Below are 23,489 nucleotides of genomic sequence, written 5' to 3'. Positions count from 1 at the left end.
AGTTAACATTTCTCAAACGGAAGTTAGAAACCAGCAAACCTAGGGCACAATCCAGAGTTCAGAAAGTGTCTCGGAGTTTACTCAATTCCTTCACTTAGATCCAGCAACTCTGACTTTCACAAGCAAACCTGGATTATGTTAAAAACAAACAAAAACGACAATTACCCTTACAATGTATTCTAAAAACAGAGCCCTTTCTTCTCATTAAAAGATGCGCTTTCAGAGTTGAACCCAGGAACACAACATCAATTCTAAAGTTAAAAGAAGAATCAGATTTGCATCGTTAAAGGAATCTAAAACGCGAGTAAGAAACACCCCTCTCCTCCCACATTCGCCCAACGGGCGCAGAACCCAACAGGCCACTCCCCCGTCTTCAGGTTCTACCGACCCGCAGGCCAGGCTCAGAGCTCTCACGCCCTCCGGTCCCGGCAAGCCAATTCTTATCAGTCCCGGGCTGAAGGCGAGGCAATGTGCTAGGCACAAAAAAGGGCTCCCTCACGTGCGATGCCATCAGAATGGGATCAGATTCCTGCAAAAGCACCAAGAGTTGTACAACGCCTGCCGTTTCTCCAGCGCCTCCGGGGGGAAAAAAAGAAAGAAAAAGGGAGGAAGAAGGGGCCCAAGGGCGACTCTGCAGACTCCGGAGCACCAAGCCGCAACGGGTACCGCCGGGCCAGGCCCCGCCCCGGGCCCGTGACCGTTCCGACGCGTTCCTCCCGCGAGCAGCGCCTCCCTCATCACACGGCCGCTTGGCTCGCTTCTTCCCGGGTGAGGCCGCGGCCACCCCGCGACGCCGAAGCCACGGCTTCGAGGCCGCGCAGGCCCGCGACGTACAGCGCGGCCCGGCCGACTGGCTCGTCCCGGGAGGCTCTGGCATGCCCTGTCTCCTACCCCGGGCCCTTACCGAGGTAGCGCAGCTCCCCCAGTCCGCTCTCCTTTTCCTCAGTCGCCGCCACCGACCCACCGCCGCGGAGACCGGAACTTCCTCCGCGCGGGGCCGCTACCTCCACAAAGGCGCCGCGCCGCCGCCTTCAGCGCTCGGGCCGCCGGGAGATGGAGTCCAGCCGCCTAGGCCGCCGCCTTCACTCCCGCCGTGCCCCGCGCGACCGAGGGGTGAGTCTTACCTTACTGGGCAGTGCGTGAGGGCACGCTGCTCGCCGCTGTCCAATGGGAGGACGCGCTGTGCTGCTCCCGCCCCGGCCCGTGGGGCCTGCTGGGGGTTGTGGTTTGGCTGCTGCTCTCCGTCTGCTTGTCCTTCTGAGCTCAGCTCCGGGTCGAGGAAGCCGTGCGGTGTGTTGGTCGCTGTCGCGAGGTTCGCTCCCCGCCTGGAGTGCGGGTATGGTTCTGGCCTGCCTTGCTTGAACCCGCCTTGTCCGTTAGTGTGAGGGGAATGGGAAAACTCCTCGGGCCTAAGCCATCGGGGGATGGGGCTGCCGGCCGTGCACCCACAGAATGCCTGGCTCACGGCCTTGCCAGCTCTGTGAGTGGACCCCTCCGGCCTGATACCGTTGATAGGTGTCAGGGCATTGAATTAGAGAAGAGTACGTCAGGGAGGCCCGCCCCTTTTCCTTCTGACGGTACCTGGCAGACACTATGTGTGTTAGAGGTTCAGCAGCCGGGCCCAGTAGGGGAAATTCACCCAGCCTCCCCTGGGCCTCGCTCGTTCTCGGGCAGTAAATCTGGACAAGAGCGACTTGTACAAGGTCACAGAGGAGAAGAAAGGAAACTGCAAATCGGCAATCTAGAGGAAAATAGGCAGCCACAACTTTCTGTTTGCAGCTCACTCCCAGCATCTGCTTGCAGCAAATATTTCCCAAACGACAAGCTCCAAGCTCCCAGGTGGATTTTCTTCCTTGTGGAAAGGCTTGATGGTCCCATCATCTAGTGTCCCTGTCAGTAGCCCTCAGGAAAGGTAAACAGATTTTATAGCCTAAATCCAATATCATAGGATTAAAGAAGTCTGCTGCAAGAAAAGCCAATACTGTATTACAAAGTAAATCAGGCTTTATCTGCAAAGAAAGGAAGTTGTTGGGTTCAGTAGTCTTTAAAGTTACCTTGCAGCTTTCTAGGCATCTTGTTGGGAAGTCATTACTTCATTCAAGAATTGTATGAAGCATCTGTTGTGCGCCATGCACTCTTCTAGGTACTGGAGATACACAAATGAACAAAGCTGATCAATTCTGCTGTCCTAGTGGAGATGGAGGGGAGAGGTTTACTGGAGACAGAATAAACTAAACAAGATATACAGTCTTTCTGATGGTAGTAAGTGCCATGGAGAAAAACAAGACAAGGGGATTGGGGAGTTCTGGGAAAAAGTTGTAACTTTAAATAAAGCTGTCAGGGAAGGCTTCACTGAGAAGATCTTGGAGTAGAGACCTGAAGAAGATGAGGGACCATGCTATTAGGATATCTGGGGAAAGAGTGTTCTGGGCAAAAAGAACAGCAAGGGAAAAGGCCCTTAGGTGTGGATATAGGTAGAATTTTCAAGGAATGCTGAGGAGTGTTGAACAGAGTTGGGAGTCTGGAAAAGACTTGTTTCAGGGGGATGTGGGAAGAGATGAGGTCAGTTAAAGAGGGGAGACAGCTTTTGCAGTGTTTTATAGGCTACTGAAATGAAATTGGGGAGATAGAAAGCTGTTGGAGGGTTCTGAGCAGAAGAATGTCATGACTTTACTTCTGTGTTATCAGGATCCTTCTGGCTGCTGTGTGGAGAATAGACAGAAGGTGGGAAAGGACAGGAGCAGGGCATCCAGTTAGGAGGCTCTTGCAATAATCCAACCAAAGAGAGTTAGTACTTGGACCAGCATGGCCCCAGTGGAAAGAGGAGTCAAGTTGGATTGGGATGAGGAAGAATGTAGAAAGAGCAGTTGTGTGTTGTTGTTTATTTTAAATTTTTGTTTAGTTGTAAAATATACATAACAAAAATCATTTTAACCATTTCCAATGGACAATCCTGTGACATTCAGTACATTGTGTAACTTTCATCACTATTTCCAGACTATTTTCACAATTCATACCCATTTCCCTCTCCCCCTACCCCTAGTAGCCACTATTCTGCTTTCTATCTCTACAAGTTTGCTTATTCTAAGTATTTCATATAAAAGAAATCATATCATACTTACCCATTTATGTCTGGTTTATTTCACCCAGTATAAGTTCTTCAAGGTTCATCCATGTTGTAGCATACACCAGCAATTCGTTTCTTTTTACAGCTGAATAATATTCCATTGTATAGCTATACCACATTTTGTTTATCTGTTCCTGTTGGTGAACACTTGGGTTGCTTCAGCCTTTTGACTATTGTGAATAATGCTTTGAACATTGGAGTGCAAATATCTGTCCCAAGAACCTGCTTTCAATTCTATAGAAATATACCTGGGGAGTTGAAATGCTGGGTCATATTTATTTGGGGGGAGGAGGTAGTTTAACTTTTTGGGGAGCTGCCAAACTGTTTTCCACAGCAGCTGCACCATTTACATTTTACATTTCCACCAACAATGTACCCAGGGTTCCTTTGTTTCTTTATCCTCCCTAACATGTATTGTTTTTTTCTTTTAAGATTTATTTATTTCCCCCCTCCGCCCACCCTGCTGTTTTTGCTGTGTCCATTCGCTGTGTGATCTTCTGTATCTATTTCTTTTTTGTATCTTCTCTTCTCATTTTTTCTCCTCTAGGATTCACCGGGATTCAATCCTGGGGACCTCTGATGTGGAGAGAGGTTCCCTGTCAGCCGTGCCACCTCAGTTCCTGGTTTCTGCTGGCTTCATCTTGACTCTCCCCTTCATCTCTCTTTTGTTGCGTATAGTCTTGCTGCATGACTCACTTGCACAGGCCCTGGCTCACCATGTGGGCACTGGCTCCTTTCCTATGGCAGGCGGAAGCCCTATCACTTGAGCCACATCTGCTTCCCTCTTCTTTTTTTACCTCTTCTTTTTTTAATAATAACCATCCAGGTGGGTGTGAAGTGATAGCTCATTATAATTTTGATTTCTCTAGTGGCTAATGATGTTGAGCATTTTTTCATGTGCTTATTGGCCATTTAATATCTACTTTGGAGAAATGTCTTTTCAAATCCTTGGGTTGTTTATCTTTTTGTTGTTGCATTGTAGTACTTCTGTATATATTCTGGATTTCAAACCCTTATCAGATATGTGATTTCCAAATATTTTCTCCTCTTCTGTAGGTTGTCTTTTCACTTTCTTGATAACGACCTTTGATGCACAAAAGTTTTTAATTTGGTCAAGTTCATTTTATCAATTTTTTCTTTTGTTGCTTGTGCTTTTGGTGTAAAATCTAAAAATTCATTACCCACTACTAGGTTTGGAAGAAATTTCCCTGTATTTTCTTAGAATGTTATGTATTAGCTCTTTTTTTTTTTTAATTTATTTTATTTATTCCCCCCCTTGCTGCTTGCACTTGCTGACTGCTCTCTGTGCCCATTCGCTGCTCATTCTTCTGTGTCCGTTTGTCTCCTTTGTTTTATCATCTTGCCCCGCCAGCTTTCTAGGCCGTCAGCTCTCTGCAGTGAAGGCCAGCTTGCCTTCACCAGAAGGCCCCAGGAATCGAACCCAGGACCTCCCATATGGTAGATGGGAGCCCAGGCTCTTGAGCCACATCTGCTTCCCAGTATTAGCTCTTATACTTAGGTTGTTGATCTGTTTTGAATCAAAGGAGGAAATCAAAGTGGGGAAAGTAGGAGCTTAATTTTGGGCAGGTTTGAGTTTTCAGTTTCTAGTAGACAAGTGAAATGTAGTGTTGGCAACTGAACACATCAGTCTGGCATTCAGGGGAAACGTCAGAGCTAGAGATACAAATCTGGAAGGCATCAGCATGTCTCTGGGATCAAAAGCCATGGGCCTGGGTGAGATGATCACAGGAGTGAGTGTAGGCAGGACAGCCCTGGGATACACCACTGCTGAGAGGTCCTAGGAAAGCCAGGCAATTGGCGAGGGAGACCAAGGAGCAGCTACACAGAACTGTGGGTACTTTGACTTTTCTTCTCAAACTAGGCCACTATTGGTGGGTGTCTCCCTTATCAAATAGTACTTTGCCCTATTGGTGGGTCTCCCCCTTATCAGATAGCATTTTATCTTCTAAAGAAGTAAACCATATTGAGGAACTAATTATTCTTGCCTTGCCCAATCTTCTTGGGTAATAATAATTGCTGACCTTTATCATACTATGAGTCTGGCATTGTACTGGTACTTCATTTGTGATCTCATTTAGTCTCCACAATGCCCATATGCTATCCCCCTTTAATAGTTAAAAAAACCAAGTAACTTGCCACAACTGGAAAGTGTATGGAGCAGGAGGTAATTCCAAGCTGGGCCTGTCATACTCCAAGGTCCATGTGTCTGACTGCTGTCCCCTTTTCCTTAAGGTGATTTCAAGGTTTTCAGAGGAAGCATCTGGTATGTCTTTTTTGCCTCCATGGAGACTCATAGTACTTGTAAAGTTGTTTTACTGCCAAAGGTCAGGAAGTATGAGTTATATAGGAGGGCCCACCCTGGGCCCTCACCTGGCATGGCAAGTGCAGGGTCCAGTCAAAGAGGTGGACTCACAATTAGCAACTAAATCCTCAAAGAGGAGTACCCAGCAAAGACAAAGAGACTGGGGAGCAGATGTGGGTTAAGCAGTTGAGAGCCCGCCTGCCACACGGGAGATCCTGGGTTCATGTTCCCCATGCCTCCTAAAGAAAAACAGACAGCAAGTGCAAAACAACAAGGAAACAGATGAGGGAGACATCTGGGGGGGTGGGAAGTTAAAAAATTTTTTAAGAAAGAAGAAGAGACTATCCTGTCTGTTGGTCTCTGTTACCTTGGTCTCATTTGGGGCCATGAGTCTTTGGCATCCAAAGTAAGGACTTGATCAAATATAAAATTGAGAGGCAGGCACCAGGAGAGATTCAGATAATACAAGTGAAATTTTCCAGTGAGGTTTCCAGGAAAACTTCTTTGAAATTTCCAGGGAAGGACTGGCTATTCTAATTAGCTCAGAATATTTCACAGTAGCTTTATCGAAATATAATTTATATATCATAAAGTTTACCAATTTAAAGTATACAGGTCAATGTTAGTATATTTATAGATTTGTGCAACAATCACCATAATGTAATTTTTTAATTTATTTCTCTCCCCTTCCCCCCCAACTCCCCGTTGTCTGCTCTCTGTGCCCATTCGCTATATGTTCTTCTGTGACCGCTTCTATCCTTATTAGCAGCACCAGGAATCTGTGTTTCTTTTTGTTGTGTCATCTTGTTGTGTCAGCTCTCCGTGTGCGCGGCATCATTCCTGGGCAGGCTGCACTTTCTTTTGTACCGGGCGGCTCTCTTTACGGGGCACACTCCTTGAGCATGGGACTCCCCTACACGAGGGACACCCCTGCGTGGCACAACACTCCTTGCGCGCATCAGCACTGCACATGGGCCAGCTCCACACGGGTCAAGGAGAACCGGGGTTTGAACCGCGGACCTTCCATGTGGTAGGCGGACACCCTATCCATTGGGCCAAGTCAGCTTCCCCATAATGTAATTTTATAACATTATTTGTATGAGGGGGAAATGTTGAAGATGCTGAAACCCAAGTCATTAAAGAATTTGCCCTGAGTCACATAAGCAAGATAGCAACAGGACTGGGAACAGATCCCAGCCACAAGGTACAATCTGGAGTTTTTTTCACTTAGGCTACAACCTTCTTGTGTCTCAGGTTCTGAAATCTCTAAACTGTGAAAGGAAAAAAATGTGGGGGGAAGCGGATGTGACTCAACCGATTGGGCTCCTGTCTACCATACAGGAGTCCCTGGGTTCACTTCCCAGGGCCTCCTTGTGAAGGCAAGCTGGCCCGTGCCCGCAGAGAGCTGACAGCCGGCTCCCGTGGAGAACTGGTACAGCAAGAGGACCCAACAAAGGGTGACAAGCAGACACAGAACGCATAGTGAATGGACACAGAGAGCAGACAGCAAGCAAGCGGCAAGGAGGGGATAAATAAATAAAATAAAATCTTTGGAGAAAAAAAAAAAGAAAGAAATATGGGGAAATAGGGAAGAACAGGTCTTATTTTTACATTTGCTCCAGGTCCAGCCAATCCCACCTATTGCTGCTGTGGAGATAACTTGCTGGAAATCAGGAACCCAGACAAAACAAAAAAGCTGAGGCCCTGACATGGGACTGTATAACACAGTGAATCCTGTGGTGGAAGGTGGAATGTGGTTAACAGAACAAACATGAGAACATTCTCTCATGAGCTATAACAAATACATAATACTAATACAGGGTGTTAATAATCGAATGGATTAGGGGAAAATATACCACACATAAGATATGGGCTATAGTTAGTAATATTTTAAGAATGCTCTTTCATAGTTTGTAAGAACTGTTTCACAGCAACACAAGGTGTTGGTGGGGTGGTATATGGGAGTCCTGTATGAAGATATGCATATTTGTTTTGTAAGTTCACAATTTTTATCATATACTTATTGTCAATAGTAATATTTTAAGAATGCTTTTTCATAGTTTGTAAGAACTCTCACAATTACACAAGGTATTGGTGGGGTGGTATATGGGAGCCCTGTATGAAGACATGCGTATTTGTTTTGTAAGTTCACAATTTTTATTATATGCTTATTGTTTATGTATGTTCACATATGAATGATATTATTCAATAAAATAAAATAAAATAAAATAAAAAGCTGAGGCTTTGAGGAGTTCCAGACTTGGAGGGTGGCAAGAGGTGCAGGGCAGCATGTTGTTAATGCAAAGCCCCAGGTTCTAACCAGCATCATACAAGGCAGCAGAGCCGTCATGGGACTGTGACTGCTGCTTTTGACAGCAAGTACTGTGGCTCTCTTTATTATTATTTCAAAAGACCAAGATTAATTTCTTGATAATTTCATTAGCAAAAAGTGGTCTATAGGAAAGAGTTGTCCCAATATTCAAACATAAGTCAATAGGTGCATCAAAACAGCATTTAAAGTAACAGCCTTAAACTGTTTTAGCAAGTAGCTGCAGTGGTTTGTTCAGTGAGTGAGTGTTCCAGCCACATGTCTTAGTCAGAAGCACACCGGGTACTTGGTCACTCACTTGCTAAGTAGATGCAATACTTCTGAACGACAGTGATGCTATTGGGTGGAGCTGATGCACTTACAAGCAAGAGTTAGACTCTGGAAGAAACCCTGAGGTCAACATGGAGACTGTCAAGGAGACTCGTGAAGGTATCTGTCTTCTACAGGGATCACTTCTATGCGGTGCAACTTCTGATTAATGAACTATAGCTGGATTTCTGTACCAACCAGAGAATATGAGATCTTCTTGGCTTAAACTCGTATAATGGAGCAAGGCAGGATTAAGGACAAAACAAAACTGTATATATAATATTTGCACTAAGGGAGGGAGCCTGGACACCTGGGCTCTTGAGGAAAGGGAATACTGAGTGCCCTGTGGGTACCTGGAGAGATGCCTCTTCCCTCCTTTCTTCATTCCAGAAGAATGGGTAATAAAGGAATTGGACATTTCCTTACAAGTTCTCACCAAAATGGGGGAAGAAAGATTCTCTTAACTATATGCAAGAACCTAATGTGCAAAGCCGTCTCCAGTAGAAGTTGGTAGCTTTATTATTACTGGTTTTAGGCCGGTGTTGTGGAGGTGAGCTCCAGGTGTCAGATATCTGAACACCACATGGAAATGCCCCAGTGCCGAGCTTGCCTGCAACGCCAGTTGTAGGGCTTGGGGTTGGGGTGGTGAGAACAGGACACTGAACTGGGATGTTGGTTGGAGCAGCAGGAACTGCCAAAGGAGTGATTTCAGACTTTTTCCTTCATCCAGAACTGTTATGGTAATTAACCACGGGACTGTAAAGTGATTTAATTGCTTCAGAGAAAATACATGCGGTATTGTTTGCCAAACCCTATTTTTGCTTCTTTAAACTGTTCTCCAAAAATAAAGGCTGTTTGTAAAAGCTTTATGTTTATTGCTTCGCGTCCAGGAAATCACAAACGTCCGTAGCAGTGTTTCTCTGCACTGGCTGCCGGTGATAATGACCTGCATTCTGATGCCCGGGTCCCACCCCGGTTCAATTAAATCAAAATCTCGAGGGGTCAGGCACTAGTGTGCTATTTAAGTCTCCCCAGGTTAGTCCATGTACAGCCAGAGGTGGGCACTACTGTCTTAGAGCCTCATACTGATGTATTAAAACGTGGCAAAACGGATTGTTTTTAGCAGCGGTAAGCGGGGGTTTTGCGCATGCCCACATTCTTTACAGTTAGTTACGGACTGGCTCTCTAATGACACTTATCAGGTCCCCAAAACTTGCACTATCTTTCCCCAATCAGTGGAGGAAACAAAGCCAACGTGCCTTTCTCCCCCTTGAAATTAACCTCGAGCTGGCTCGGGCGGAAGGCTCAGCGGTCCGCGGGGACCTCTGATTTCCGGGGAGGCGCCTGGACCTGGGTGGGACCCGAGCCGAGGCGGCGCCAGGTGCCGCAGCCCCCGCCCTCGTCCCCGCGGGCCCCGGCGCCCTACCTGCCCCAGCGGCGCCGCGGGGGCTGTGTGCGGCCAACTACAAATCCCACAATGCACCCTGAGGGCGGGCCGGGAAGAGCGGCTGGAGCGGGCCTCGGCCGCGAGAGGCCGGTGAAGGCCGTCTTCCAGGGCCCGCGGCCGGGCGAGGGGCGGCGGGAGGGCGCGGTGCCCCGCTGTGGCCATGTCCGCGTCTGCAGGGAGCCGTGGCTCCGCGACCCTGCGTCCTCAGGTTAGGCCCGGCCGGACACCCGTGGCCCCCCGGGGGTCCGGCAGAGAGCCGTGACCAGCACCCTCTGTGCTTCCTGGGCCTCCTAGACAAACAGGTGAGTCCGACTGCCAGCCCACATGGCCTGGAGGCGCCGACACACTGGAGAGCTGTCATCTTCGGAGAGAGGGGGCTTGAAGATGGGCCCCTGTCGTCCTGGCTGCTGTATGCGGTAGGAATACCGGGTGCCCCTGGGTTTCCTCAGCCTGCTGACCTCGGGGCTGCGGAATACAAAAGGCGAGGCCAGGAATCCATCCTCTGGCCGGGAGAAAGAGGTGCACTTGGGGGCAGTGGCTAGGTAGGACCAGCCTCCCAAAGCACATAGTCAGCCCCAGAGTCCTCTCAAAGAGCACCAGAGGTGCCAGGGGTATGAACTGGGCAGCTCCTGGAAGGATCTTGGGGCTTGAGACTTTGTTCTCAAGGGTGAACATAACCCAGCTGCCCCTTGGACTCGGTGGGCCACTCCTCTGGACTTGAGTTTGCTGAGGGAGGGTGAGCAGCCTTTGTCAGGCAGGGGAGTGGCTGCCAGCAGTGCCAAGGAACAGGCCATGCTCTCAGCCCTTGTAATCATCCTGCAGAAGCAGTCACAACACGGCCCTACCTGGGCCCTGTCCATCATGCCCGCCATGCTTCCTGGCACCACCTCCTGGGTAGACCACTTCCCAGAAGATCAAGGCAGGAGCACAATCCAAGCAACACAATCCAAGCAGGCAAAGGGAGCAAGGATGGTAGGGAGCCAGCAGGAAGGAGCTCATACAAGGTCCTTCCTCCTCCAGGGCCTGAGGGTGGAGGCATTGCTAGGAGGGCCCATTGAGCCAACCTGTTTGGTGATATTGCTTCAAGGCACAGCACTTTTAGAAAAAGTAGCAAGGCCTGGAGGCTTCTGGAAAGGCTGCTTAAGAAGGGGCCCCATAGGGGCATCTTTGGCTAATTCCAAGAGACCTCCCTTGCCTTATTGCTTCAGGCTCAGCCTCCCAGGAGCTACAGCTACACAGATCATGGCACCACTGGGATGGATTTTGCCATGAGTTACTTACCCTTCCTGCCTGAGTTTCCAGGATAAGTGTTCAGAGAATTGTTTGCTTCATCAGAGTTCTGACTGGACCCCCAGACTAGCTTTAGAAACTGAAATGACACATAATTTCAGGGTGGCAGGGGGACTGTAGTGAAGGAGGCAGCCACTGGCCCTTGGCCAAGTGATCCTGCATCCCTGATTGGGGTAGCCCAGCCACACTGAGACTTGCAGGGAATCGAAGGAGAGTGGGCCTTAAGGTCAGGTGTGAGCTGCTGTAGACTTTTGTTTGGGTCTTTGATCCAGAAGTGCAAGGCCACAGGGCAGGGGCTTGTGGCAGACCAAGAAGGTCAACTTGGGAGAGATTCCAGGAGCAGTAGATAGCCACTGGTCGGTTCTTGCACTTCCAGCCAGGTAGCCTGAAGGAACTTCCAGCCTTGGGTCCATAGACAGTGCTTCTGTCCAACATCACAGGTGGGTGACTTCAGGCCAGAGTCCACCTGGCTTCAGGAAGTCAGAAGCATGTTTGCCAGGCCACTTCCTGGTTCAGGCTCTCAAAGGGCTGATTTACACAGCAGGGACCACTAGTTCAGAGTATGAGTGCAGTCACACGTGCCTATTCTGTGCCAGGGTAACCAAGTTACATGGATTCTCTCATTTAATCCTCACACAACCCAATGAATCAGTACTTTTATTACCCCCATTTTATAGATGAGAAAATGGAGACCTATAAAACTGGGCCAGGTCAACGCCGTTCTCTCTAACTCCACAGCCATTGCTCCTGAACATTTGTCTGCTATCAAGGACAAGGCTTCCCTACAGGCAAGGATTTCCAAATGCCACAGCATAGGTGAAGGAGCTGGGTTTTCTCCACAGATCTTTTCCTTCTTCCTTCCAAAGATATCCAGCAAACATTGATTAATCTCCTTCTGCACATGGAGTTGACACTGAAATTTGTGGCAGGTCACAGGGTGACTTTCAGTGGAGAGTAATGAAGAAGGGCAAGGGGACTAATGGGTAGGGGTATTGCAGGAAAGTCTCTCTGCTAAGGTGACACTTGGGCAGCAGCCTGAAGGAAGTGAGGGAATGAGTCATGTAGCTCTCCAGCCCAGGCAGTGGAGTAGGTGAGGAAGGGGGCAGGGGAAAGATAGGGAGATGTGGCCCGGGCAGGAAGGTCAGCAAGAGGAAAGGTCTGACGCAAAGGAGAATTCAGGGGGCTTAAGAAAAGCCAGGAGGCCAGGGTGGCTGGGCTAAAGCAGGCTGAATGGGAGGAGAGGGTAAGATCTGAGGTCACAGAAATAATGGGGCAGGGGGTAGGGGCATATTGAATGGGGCCTTGTGCTCCACTGTCAGGAAATTGGCTTTCTCAGCTGGGACCCATTGCAGAGTTGTGAGTAGATGACTTGCATGATCTGACTTCTGTTTCATGAAGATCACTTTGAGTGCTGTGAGGAGGAGGATAGGCTGTGCAGAGGTTAGGGCAGAAGAAGGCAGACTGGTTAGGAGTCTGTTGCAACAATCTGAGGAAAGATAAAGGTGGCTTGGTCCAATGTGGTAGTGGTTGGAGGTGATGAGAAGTTGTCAGATTCTGGATATAGGTATTTCTCACTAACATCAGTAATTTGTTCCATGAACATTGGACATTCTGCCAACTAAATGGGCATCTATTTCCCCTAATTTTAAGTGGAAAAATTAGAGTGCTTTAAACATCAACCTCAAATCTCCAGCAAATTTCCTAAAAGGAAACTAAAACAGGGAAAATGACTATATATACTTAACAAATTATATGTTAGGACATAAAATGTTTAAAATATTCCTTCTTGATCATCAAACAATGTTGCTTTGATGCAGCGTCATGGCTTCTTTTCATGTCTGCAACAGCCATAATGCAAGCAAATTCCTTTTGTAGATGTTCAACTCTTCTGTCAATTGTATTTAGAATGTAATTTGAGGCTTGAAATGCACATTACTTTGTTAAAAATGTAGATCAAATTTGATGCTATAAATAAACTTTTTTTTCCATATAAGCATAAGCTGAATAAATACCAGTTTGGTGTAATAGTCATCTGTTGCTGTGTAACAAATTATTCCAAAACTTAACAGCTTAAAACAACAATAAACGATATCACATACAGTTCCTGTGTATCAGAAATGAGGTAGCAGCTTAGCTGGACAGTTCAGGCTCAGGGTTTCGCATGAGGTTGCAGTCATTCAAAGGCTTGACTGGCACTTACCTGTTTGTGTCCATGATAACTCATTCATGTGACTGACAAGTTGGTGCTAGCTTTTGGGAGGAGGCCTCAGTTCCTTGTCATGTGCTTCTTTCCATAGGACTGCTTGAGGGTCCTCACAACATGGTTGATGGCTTCCCTCAGAAACATTGATCCAAGAGAGCAAGGTGGAAGCCACAATCTCTTTTATGACCTAGCCTCAGAAGCCACACACTGTTATCTTCACAGTATCCTGTTGGTTATATACATCAACTGTGCTCAGTGTGGGAGGGAAGGCATGAAGACAAGAGTCAGGGATCACGGGGGGCCATCCTGAAGGCAGGCTACCACAGTTGTGTATTAAAAACCAAGAGGCATGTTATCTACAGAGATGTCCTGCTGGGGGTGCCTTTATCTGAAGTACAGCTGACAGGATTTGCTGCTGGTTTGAGATGTAGAAAAAGAGGCATCAGAGGTGACGCCGAGGTTTTGGCTGAACAACTGGAAGGATGAAATTGTCTTTCACCGAAATTGTAAAAACTGGATGAGGCAGTTGTTTAAGGGGATGGCCAGGAGTTCAGTTGTAGATGCATAACTTTGAGATGCCTGGAAGACATCCCAATACAAACATCAAGTAGACAGTTGGATGTGAGTGCCTCTGGAGATCAGAAGAGAGATGGGGTCTGGAAATAAAAATTGGAAACACCAATGTATAGACAGAATTTAAAACCATGAGACTGGGATTACAAGGGATGTGTGAAGACAGAGAAAAGGTTCAAGGACTGAATTCTGGGTCCCTCTACTGTAAGAGGAACTGCAAAGCAGACTCAGAATAAAGTGGCCCACATGGCAGGAGAAAAACCAAGGAAGGAGAGTGGTATGCCAGAAAGCAAGACTTTTCAAGATATTAAGTAATCTAGTGTATCCATTCCTGCTGGTGAGTGATGTGAGATGATCCTAAAGGTCATTGGCAACCTTGATGGGAGCGGGTTGGTAGAGTGATAGAGGAGAAAGTCTGGTTGGAATGGCTTCAAGAGTGATGGCAGAAAGTGGAGAGGCTATGGCAGAGACACTTATGGCTTACCAGATAACACAAGCTCCCCGCATTTCCCAGCCCTCCTGTAATTAAGTGGAGCTACATGACGTTCTGGCCAATCTGGGCTGAAGTATTTAAGAGCTGGTACATGACCCTCCAGCTCTGTCTTCCTCTGCCAGGTGACTCAGAAGGCATGGGTTCCAAATGGCAGAGCTGTAAGATGCTAGAAGCCTGGATTTCTAAATCCACTGCTGTAGACTGGTGATTGCTGCAAGACCTACAGCAGACTTTGTGTGAGCAAAACATAAGCCTTTATGTATAAAGCCTCTGATATTCTGACGTTCATTTGTTACACAGCATAGCCTAGCCTAACTGATTAATATGAAGTCCAAGTATTATTTACTCTTGAGGATTTTTAAAAATAAAGGACAGTAGAAAAATGGATGGTAGCTGGAGGGGAATGTAGAATTAAGGGGAGGTTTGTTTTGTTTTAACTTTTTAAGTGAAGGAAAACACGTACAGAAGAGTTCACAAATCATAAGCACAACTCAGTGAATTGTCACAAAGTGAACACATACAAGGGAGGGTGTTTTGAAGATGGAAGAAATGTTAGCATATTGATGATGGGTAGGAGAGAAGGGAAAACTGATGATCTGAGAGAGGGAGGGCCAGCTGCTAAAGCCATGTGCTTGAGTAGGCAAGAAGGGCTGGGATCTAGTGTACGTGTGGAGGAGTTGGCCCTTGGGCGTATAGACAACTCATCTTTAGGAAGAAGAGGAAAGGCAGAGTCTGGCAGGTGGGGCAGAATGGTGGTGGGAGTCTATGGGTGTTCTCTTCTGATGGCTTCTGTTTTCTTGGTGAAAACAGAATGAAAGTGAGCATGGGGGAAGGATGTGGGGGAAATTTGACGAGAGAAGAGTGAAGTTGTTGACGGGGGTGGGGAGGAATGGGAAAGTGAGTAGATATAGAAAAGTAGGATATTCCCACTTAAAGCATTGGTTCTGGACCATCTCCCCTGGAGGGGCAGGGGGAGAGTGGGGACAGCAAGGGGGACAAAAAACAAAGAAATCCCACCCAAACCAATCCAACCAGGTCTGCATCCAGGGAGCCAAGTTCTGGGACTGTCAACAGCAACTTGCCCTCTGTCTGAGCACAGACAGGCTCATCTGTCTTTACAAAGCAGCATAGACCCCAGCCGGCTTCTAGGTTAGCTTTGTGGAATACTGGTCTACGAAATTCTCGTGTGGCCTGTGTCTTCTTGCTCAAGACCTAGACGTGCCCTAGTTTCCTTGGCACCCACTGCCCTGGGCTCTGGCATTGGGCGACTGCTCTGGCCTGTTTTGGATTGCTCCTTTTGGTCTCAGTCTCAGAGGGGACCCTTCTGGGCACCTCCCCAGGTGCCTTTTGAGGGCATGTAAGCTCTTAGCTCCTCTGGCCTGTTGTCATCACTCTTGATTGTCCTGATGGATGGGATTGGCAGCTAGAAAATCCCAAAAGTTAGATGTTCTCCCAAATAATCTTCCTTTGGTCCTACTCTGTGTGAGGTCATGCCGTTGACCAGGGGTGCCCACCTCCACTTCCTCTATGGCGCTCCAGGGTTCAGAGTCAGAGCGTCCACTAGGCCAGCCTCCAGCCCTGCCTCCCTGTCTATCCGTGATTCACATTGAGCTTCTGCATAAGAGTCATGTAAAGAAAGGATTCCATGGTTTAAAACAAAGATGACCAGAAAAAGAACTTGAAAATCAGTCCTTTGGGCGCACACACAGGAACTGCCAAAGAGTTCTTGGTCATGGAGGAGCTGGGGCTACACAGATGCTAATGATGATCCCTAGGGGCCAGGCAGCTTCATGCTATAATCAGGACAGGACTCTCTTTGAGATCACCTCTTCGTGAACGTTTTTTTGAGCACCTACTTTGTGCCAGTCTCAGAGTAGAGTCATTTGCCCAAGGTCACAGAGCTAGTAAGGGACAAGTTCTAGGTTATTCCCCCTGGACCCAGGGCTTCAGGAAGGCAGGAGTGAGGTGCCTCCCAGGCTCCTGGCCTGCCTGCTGAGCCTCCTCGTGAGTCTCTGGTGGCCTTTGTTGTCCTAGCTCATCCAGCCAGTTCTCTCTTAACCTAAAGGGTCAATGCTTCAGGTGGAACTCCTTTGCCATTTTTCTGTTTGTTACCTGCCAAGTGAAGACCCTGAGCCTGCCATTTCGGAGCTCTAGAAGCTGATCCCAAGTGAGCCATCCAGCTTTGTTACCCTGACATCTACTTGTGGCCACCCCACCCAGCCCTGAGGCTGTAAAGGACCACGATCAAGCTGAGTCTGTACTGGCAATGGAATGGCCACTGAAACCCTTTGTGTTTGTAATTGGCTTTCATTGGTAAGGCAAGCCCTGATGCCAAGTTCAAAATTTACAAAAGGGTATTCAGAGAAAAGCAAAGCTCTAGTCTGAAGACAAGCTTATTTGCTGTGACTCATTTCTTTCTCTGCAAGCACCGAACTATCCAGAAAGAACCATTGGTTAACTCAATTTTGAATGCAGAGTGAAATATACCAGGATGTAAAATTCTTTCTGAACTCCAATGCCTCCTTTCTATAGTGACACTAGGCAAGTTACTTAACTTCTCTCAGCTTTAGTTCCTTCATCTGCTACGCTAGGCTGATAGGAGCACCTGCCTCAGTGAGGAGGGATCAGGGTTAGATAACTTAGTCCATGTAAAGCAACCTCTTAGCTTGCTGCCCTGGTGTTAGCTGCTGTTATATATATGTATGTTATATATACATTTATATGCATTTAAACAAAGACTAGAAGGAAATACGCTAATAGGTAAACAGTAGATGATCCTAAGTGGTGGGAATATGGTGATTTCTTGTTTTTTAAAATACTTTTCTGGGTTTCCAAGTTTTCTACAACTAATATGTCTTCCTCTAATAATCAGAAAGAGAACATACTTAATTTTTTAGCGGAAATACTCAGAACCCATTTCCAGAGGGTTGCGTTAGCTGGGTCCTGATGAGTAACCCTCCTGCATTTGTCCCTGCTAATTATGCCAGTGACTCTGCCAACTCGCCCTCCATGGTGCCTTTGTCTGCCTCACAGGAGAGCCCGAGGAATGGCTGCCGACATGCAGAGGAAGAGGAGCAGCGAATGCCCCGATGGCACACTGGCTCCTTCCAATGGGCAGAGTGTGGAGAGAGCTGAGAGCCCCACACCAGGACTGGCCCAGGGAATGGAGCCAGGTATGAGCAGGGTGTGTGGTCCCGGCCAGTCGACAACTGGAACAGCCTCCAGGGGAATCGGGATTCCCACCTGTCATTCCCAACCACTCCTTCGTGCATTTGTCCAGTCGTCAGTGGATATTTGCCAGGGGCTGGGGATACTGCAGGGATCAGGTCTCAGTGTGCCTCCAGCTTTCCTCTCCACCCCTCGCTGTGATGCTCGCCCTGGGCTCTGGCTGCCGGGTGGGCTTCGTTCTGTTCCCGGTATCTAGAGTACACCTCTCTGGTTCTCCCTCCTCAACCCTCAGCTTAAATGTCACCTCAATTTAAATGTCATCAGTTAGGTTCTGACTACTCTCTGTTCAGAACACTCTAGTTATTTTGTGTGTATTGCCCATCTCTCCCTTCCACAAGATTGTGAGCTCTTTGAGCACAGAGCCGTCATATCCCCAAATGTCTGGCACAGTGCTGAGCTCAGAAGAGAGGTTCAAGATATACCTGTTGAACTATTTTGGCAAAAAAAAATTAGTAAAGGAAGGCAAATTCCCTGCCGTGGGGGAGTCACTGCTTAGTGGGGCCATTACAGTGGAGTTGTTTGGAGCTGTGGCCTGAGTGGGCTTGAAGGGTGGGGGGCTTATCCCAGGGAGACAGAGACATTGAGCATGGGAGGTGCTCTCGGCACAAGGCAAGGTGCTGGACATATAGCAATGAAAACCAGTCCTGCCCTTGCGGAAGGTCTCGGTTTGCCAGCCTGCTATGACAGATACCACACAAAGGCTTGGTTTAAGTCATGGGAATTTCTTGTCTCTCAGTTTTGGAGGCTAGAGACTTGCTTTCTCCTGGGATTGATAGCCTTCTGGCAGGCCGGCAATCTTCGGGGTTCTTTGGCTTTCCCATCACATGGCAATGTCTTCTCCTTTCTCTCCCAGCTCCTGGCTCCTTCCTGTGGCTCTCTCTTTATAAGGTTACCTTCAGCAATCCTACTGAAATTCACTCTCATTCAATGGGACCACACCTTAACTAAACATAACATCTTCAAAAGGTGCTATTTACAATGGGTCACACCCACAGGACTACAATTAGGATTAAAAACCTCTCTAATGTGGGGTACATAATTCAATTTACCACAGGGAGGAAGGACAATGCAATTGAGGAGAAGGTCTATAACTGTCAAGTGACACAAGGGAAACCAAAGAGTGAGATATCAGAGTGCCCAGGGTTGGGCAGACAGGGCACTAGGAGGAAGTCACATCCGAGCAGAAAGCTGAAGTGCAACAAGGAGTCTCTGTGCGAGAAGGTGGGAGTGCCTTCCAGGCAGAGGGGAAAGCAGGTGTGGAGGCCCTGAGGTGGGGTGTGCTGAGGAAAGCCAAAGAGCAGTGGATGAGGCCAGTGTGACAGGGATGGGTAAGGGGGTGGGCTGTGAGATGGAACTGAGAGAGGCAGGCAGATATCCACCACCACAAGAGCTGTGCAGGCTTTGGGTCTTGTTTCCAGTGCAAGGGGAAAGAGACTAGCAGGCTGTAAGTTGCAGGGAGGCATGGCCCATGGCAGACAGTGGCAGGAGGGAATAAGGGCTTGGCCACAGCGGGAGAGGCAGTCAAGCTGGAATGGCCATGTCAGGCACCTTGCCGGCAAGGAAATCTGCCATCAGCTACCCCTCTAAGCACCGATGCTTTTGGCCTCCAGGTGCCGGGCAGGAGGGTGCCATGTTTGTCCATACCCGTTCCTATGAGGACCTGACTGAGTCTGAGGATGGGACAGCATCCGGGGAGAGCCCCAAGGAGGGTGCTGGGGGTCCTCCACCGCTGCCTGCAGACATGCGCCAAATCAGCCAGGACTTCAGCGAGCTGAGCACCCAGCTGACCGGGGTAGCCCGTGACCTGCAGGAGGAGATGCTACCGGGAAGCTCTGAGGACTGGCCGGAGCCCGCAGGGGCAGCTGGGCGACCAGCCACAGAGCCCCCCAGGGAGGGCGCAGCCGAGGGGGACGAGGAGGACGCTGCCGAGGCCTGGCGCCTGCACCAGAAGCACGTCTTCGTGCTGAGCGAGGCCGGGAAGCCCGTGTACTCCCGCTATGGGTCGGAGGAGGCGCTCTCCAGCACCATGGGCGTCATGGTGGCCCTCGTATCCTTCCTGGAGGCAGACAAGAACGCCATCCGCTCCATCCACGCAGGTGAGTCACCTGGACAAGGCCCACTCCTAGCAGGCTTTGATACCCTGCAGACTACAGGGCTGGGATGTGCTGTGTGACTGCGGGCAAGTTCCCCTGCCTCGGAGCCTCGAGGTCCGCATCTGAACAGGACAGAACAACACTGCCAGCCTCACAGGGCTGTTGTGAGAACCAAGGGCAGCTTTGGGCTTCGCCCTCACAGAGGGTGAGAATGGCTCGGGAAGGTGACCAGAAAAAAAAAAAAGATCCCGGGTCCTGAGCGTCCCCCAGCCCTTGCCAGTTGACTTAGCACCTTTGGAAGGGAGGGGGATCAAGAACGTGGGTTTTTCCTAAGTGCTTTCTCCAGGCTCGGCAGTTGCCAGTCTGGAAGGCTAGCGGAAGTGGAGCCCCCCCCGGGGGACGCTCAGGGAAGTGGGGCAGTGGGCTGCTGCTTTCATCTCTACCGGCGGGATCGAAGCCCCTGCTGTATGCAGGGCTCTGGGTGAAGGTGGGCAGGTGAGATGTGAGGCGTCCCTAGAGGGCCTGAGACTGACACCCCTCGCCCCCTCCCTCAGATGGCTACAAGGTGGTGTTCGTGCGGCGGAGCCCGCTCGTGCTGGTGGCGGTGGCGCGCACGCGGCAGTCGGCGCAGGAGCTGGCGCAGGAGCTGCTCTACATCTACTACCAGATCCTGAGCCTTCTGACCGGCGCGCAGCTGAGTCACATCTTCCAACAGAAGCAGAACTACGACCTGCGGCGCCTGCTCTCGGGCTCGGAGCGCATCACAGACAACCTGCTGCAACTGATGGCGCGCGACCCCAGCTTCCTGATGGGGGCCGCTCGCTGCCTGCCCCTGGCCGCGGCCGTGCGCGACTCGGTGAGCGCCAGCCTGCAGCAGGCGCGCGCGCGCAGCCTCGTCTTCTCCATCCTGCTGGCGCGCAACCAGCTCGTGGCGCTCGTGCGCCGCAAGGACCAGTTCCTGCACCCCATCGATCTGCACCTGCTCTTCAACCTCATCAGTTCCTCCTCGTCCTTCCGCGAGGGCGAGGCCTGGACGCCCGTGTGCCTGCCCAAATTCAACGCGGCCGGCTTCTTCCACGTGCACATCTCCTACCTGGAGCCTGACACCGACCTCTGCTTGCTGCTCGTCTCCACGGACCGGGAGGACTTCTTCGCCGTCTCCGACTGCCGCCGCCGCTTCCAGGAGCGCCTCCGCAAGCGGGGAGCCCACCTGGCGCTGCGCGAGGCCCTGCGCTCCCCCTACTACAGCGTGGCCCAAGTGGGCATCCCGGACCTGCGCCACTTCCTTTATAAGTCCAAGAGCTCAGGACTCTTCACCAGGTGAGGGAAGGCCATGGAGGCACTGCTGAAAGGATGCAGGGGCGTGGAGGGGAAAAGGCTGGCCGGGAAAGGCGAGGGTCCCCCCAGGAATGGGATGTCATTCTGGATCTGATCGGCTCTGGCCCCGGGAACCCAGACTCCCAATCATCCCCCTTTGCGCAGGCATATACCTCTCTACCTCATTACTCAGAGGCCTGGAAATGCCCAGTATACTCAGGGATGGAAGCTGGGGCAGGAACCTCTGGGGTCCCACGCCTTGGAGCAACTCTGCACTGGGCCTCATTTTGGTTCTGCCCAGGATACAGGGCCCCTCCCCCACTCCCTCCCCAAGAGCAGGGCTAGGGCCAGGTGGGGCAGCTTCTCTGTTCCTTTTACTGTCTTTTGGCCCACATGGTTCCCAGCTCACCTTTCCTCCCCTCCAGACCTGTCACTTTCAATCGTGGGCACCTAAACTCAGATTGGCCTCCCCAAGGCAGGGTCATCAAAAACATCATGAACTGGGGGGGGGGGGGGGGCAGAAGGGCTCCAGTCTGGGGAGGTCTAGTCCTGTCCTGGGGAGTCCTCTGTGGTAGGGTGGCAGAACTCTGTCCTCAGGGACCTCAGGGGTAGGACACATGGAACAGTCTTCCTGGCTGGGAATAGGTTTTTCTGCATTGGAGAAGGCAGTGAAAGTCATCCCTTTGCAAACCATCCCCCATCTGCAGCCCTGAGATCGAGGCCCCATACACCAGTGAAGAGGAGCAGGAGCGGCTGCTGGGCCTCTACCAGTACCTGCACAGCCGTGCCCACAATGCCTCGCGCCCACTCAAGACCATCTACTACACAGGACCCAATGAGAACCTCCTGGCCTGGGTAAGGCAGCCTTGGGCTGGTTTGGGCTTCATCCATGTCCTGGGCAGAGGCCATGTAGGGTCTCCAGCCCAGATGACCATCCTGTGCCCTTTCCCCTAGGTGACAGGTGCCTTTGAGCTCTACATGTGCTACAGCCCCCTGGGGACCAAGGCCTCGGCTGTCAGTGCCATCCATAAGCTGATGCGCTGGATCCGCAAAGAAGAAGACCGCCTCTTCATCCTCACACCTCTCACCTACTGATGGGAATATGCGTGGACTCACATTCCCTCCTGAGCCCCCTGGGGCATGGGAAGCCACGGGAGCCTCCAGGTGGGGCTGGCCTCTCTTACCTGGCTAGCAGTCAGGACTGTGTGTGGGTATGTGCATTAAAGTGCTTTGGGGAAGACGCTTGTCGGGCCCTGTTGCTGGCTTCACCCGGCCACACTCACTCACACACACAGACACTGGACCTCCTCCCCAGCCCCTACGTGTGCTTCTCCGTGTACAGGGGTGTGTGCATACTTGGCCCCATTCCTCCCTCCGTTGTACCAGCGTCAGGCCATACCCCACTCAGGGCTGGGACTGTTTCGGTTCAGCTGAAGTCCTGCCAGTCACCACAGTTCTGGTACTGCCAGAACCCAGCAGAGGGTTCTCGAGCATCTCGCTGGCCTTGCTCACTCCTGCAGCCCATGCCCATGCTCAGTCTGAGCCCCTGATGCCTCCTCTTGCACTCCTGAGTTATGTGCCCCAAAGCACCACCCAACCACCTGGGGAGTCCTGGCCACACAGAGGCTTAACGGGCTGTTGTACTCAATAGGGGCTGAGCTGAGTAAGACGGGTGGGCAGAACAGAGGAGTCTGAGCCCCAGCATGGGTGGGAGCCGTTGGCGAGGTGGCCTAGAGCTCCCATAGACAAATTCAGAATCCAGGCTTCCTGCAGGATTCTGGGGAAACTGTCCCTACTTAGGCCACAGCCACGGCATTTTTGGAATGGCCAGAGTGAGCTGAGGGCCTGAGAGAAAGTCTAGCTGACCTGAGGCTGGAGCAAACCCTGCCCTAAGAAGAGCTAAGGTGGCTAGGCACACTGGGCCTTCCTCAGTCACCCCGTCCCCTGGCACAGCCAGCCCTGTGTGGGGCACAGTGGACATCCCAGGGTCTCAGCAGTGAAGGCCTGGCTCCGCTCACACTACCATGAGACCCTCTTTGGACAGAACTCAGGGCACAGTGCAGAAAACCTGCACCTGGCTGTTGGAGACCTCTCCCAACTCTGCCACAACTTAACCATCTCATTGGCCAGGGGGAGTGAAAGGCCTGGGAGTGTTAAGTGGGGGAGACAGTCCACAGAATGTGGTCTTCAGACTATCAGAGGGAATCACTCTCATGTGGTCGCTGTGAGTTGGGCCAAGGTGTTTAGCCACTAAAACCAACCCATGTGGGAGAATATGTCTGTGGGCCAAGGGTGCACTTGAATAGTTCTACTGACTGTCCCAGGAAATGGCAACATAGCCCCTGCCCCCAGCCTGCCCTAAACTGCCCAGAAATGAGTACCTGCCCAGGCTCCAAAGCCCCTGGGGAACAGCCACAGTCTTGGTGGGTCCAGCTCACGCCACACACATGCCAAGACCCTCTTCTGCCCATTTTGCACTACTGTTCCTCCCCTTGCTCCCGACCAGGGAACCAAACCACTGCCCTGGGGCAGGGAGGTGCCAAGCCGGCAGCCCTTGACTGCTACTGGTGTTCTGGCTGGTGTTTAGTCCCGAGTCCCCTACTGGCCAGAGGGCCCTCAGCTTCTCTGTCGTTCGGCATCTATTCTGGGCAGAAGCAGGAGAACGGCGTCACAGTTAGGGGAGTGTGTGTACCTAGGACAGTGGGGCACTAAGGAATGTGGGTTTGGGCATCAGGGGAGGGATGACAGGCAAACAGA

General features: G+C 50.5%; 2 protein-coding genes and 1 long non-coding RNA gene across 9 annotated transcripts in view; 2 read left to right on the top strand and 1 right to left on the bottom strand.

Annotated features, from left to right (window-relative positions):
* The window catches only part of RBM6 (RNA binding motif protein 6), a 131,212-nt gene extending 130,143 nt beyond the window's left edge, over positions 1-1,069 (bottom strand). For 2 of the 6 annotated variants that reach the window (XM_071212073.1, XM_004451848.5), the window contains exon 1: positions 905-1,018. The gene's annotated coding sequence lies outside the window, so the exon portion shown is untranslated. Of the gene's footprint in view, positions 1-904 lie in introns of all 6 variants that reach the window. The other 4 variants (XM_071212074.1, XM_004451843.5, XM_004451846.5 and 1 more) reach the window with 4 other exon arrangements.
* Positions 1,070-1,187: 118 nt separating this feature from the next.
* On the top strand, positions 1,188-8,951 carry LOC131276177 (uncharacterized). Its single transcript, XR_009183670.2, has 2 exons — positions 1,188-1,336; positions 3,675-8,951. It is a non-coding gene; the product is annotated as an uncharacterized lncRNA (long non-coding RNA).
* Positions 8,952-9,564: 613 nt separating this feature from the next.
* MON1A (MON1 homolog A, secretory trafficking associated) lies at positions 9,565-21,970 on the top strand. 2 transcript variants are annotated; one of them, XM_071212071.1, is made up of 6 exons: positions 9,565-9,837; positions 17,128-17,267; positions 18,933-19,418; positions 19,970-20,735; positions 21,440-21,587; positions 21,687-21,970. In XM_071212071.1, the coding sequence occupies exons 2-6, from the start codon at positions 17,141-17,143 to the stop codon at positions 21,825-21,827; spliced, it is 1,668 nt and encodes a 555-aa protein (XP_071068172.1). In that variant the 5' UTR covers positions 9,565-9,837; positions 17,128-17,140; the 3' UTR covers positions 21,828-21,970. The 2 variants fall into 2 exon arrangements, with proteins under 2 accessions (XP_071068172.1, XP_012378132.2); XM_012522678.2 differs by lacking the exon at positions 9,565-9,837 and adding an exon at positions 9,846-9,951.
* Positions 21,971-23,489: the final 1,519 nt, after the last annotated feature.

Source organism: Dasypus novemcinctus, chromosome 26 (genome assembly GCF_030445035.2).
Source record: "Dasypus novemcinctus isolate mDasNov1 chromosome 26, mDasNov1.1.hap2, whole genome shotgun sequence".
In the NCBI taxonomy this organism is placed as follows: domain Eukaryota; kingdom Metazoa; phylum Chordata; class Mammalia; order Cingulata; family Dasypodidae; genus Dasypus; species Dasypus novemcinctus.
This window is presented reverse-complemented; position numbering and strand designations above follow the sequence as displayed.

Coding starts and splice junctions, on each gene's coding strand:
- MON1A (XM_012522678.2), top strand. CDS start 9,860: ATGGCCTGGAGGCGCCGACACACTGGAGAGCTGTCATCTTCGGAGAGA. Junction 17,268..18,932: donor GGCCCAGGGAATGGAGCCAG/GTATGAGCAGGG, acceptor TTTGGCCTCCAG/GTGCCGGGCAGGAGGGTGCC. Junction 21,588..21,686: donor ATGAGAACCTCCTGGCCTGG/GTAAGGCAGCCT, acceptor CCTTTCCCCTAG/GTGACAGGTGCCTTTGAGCT.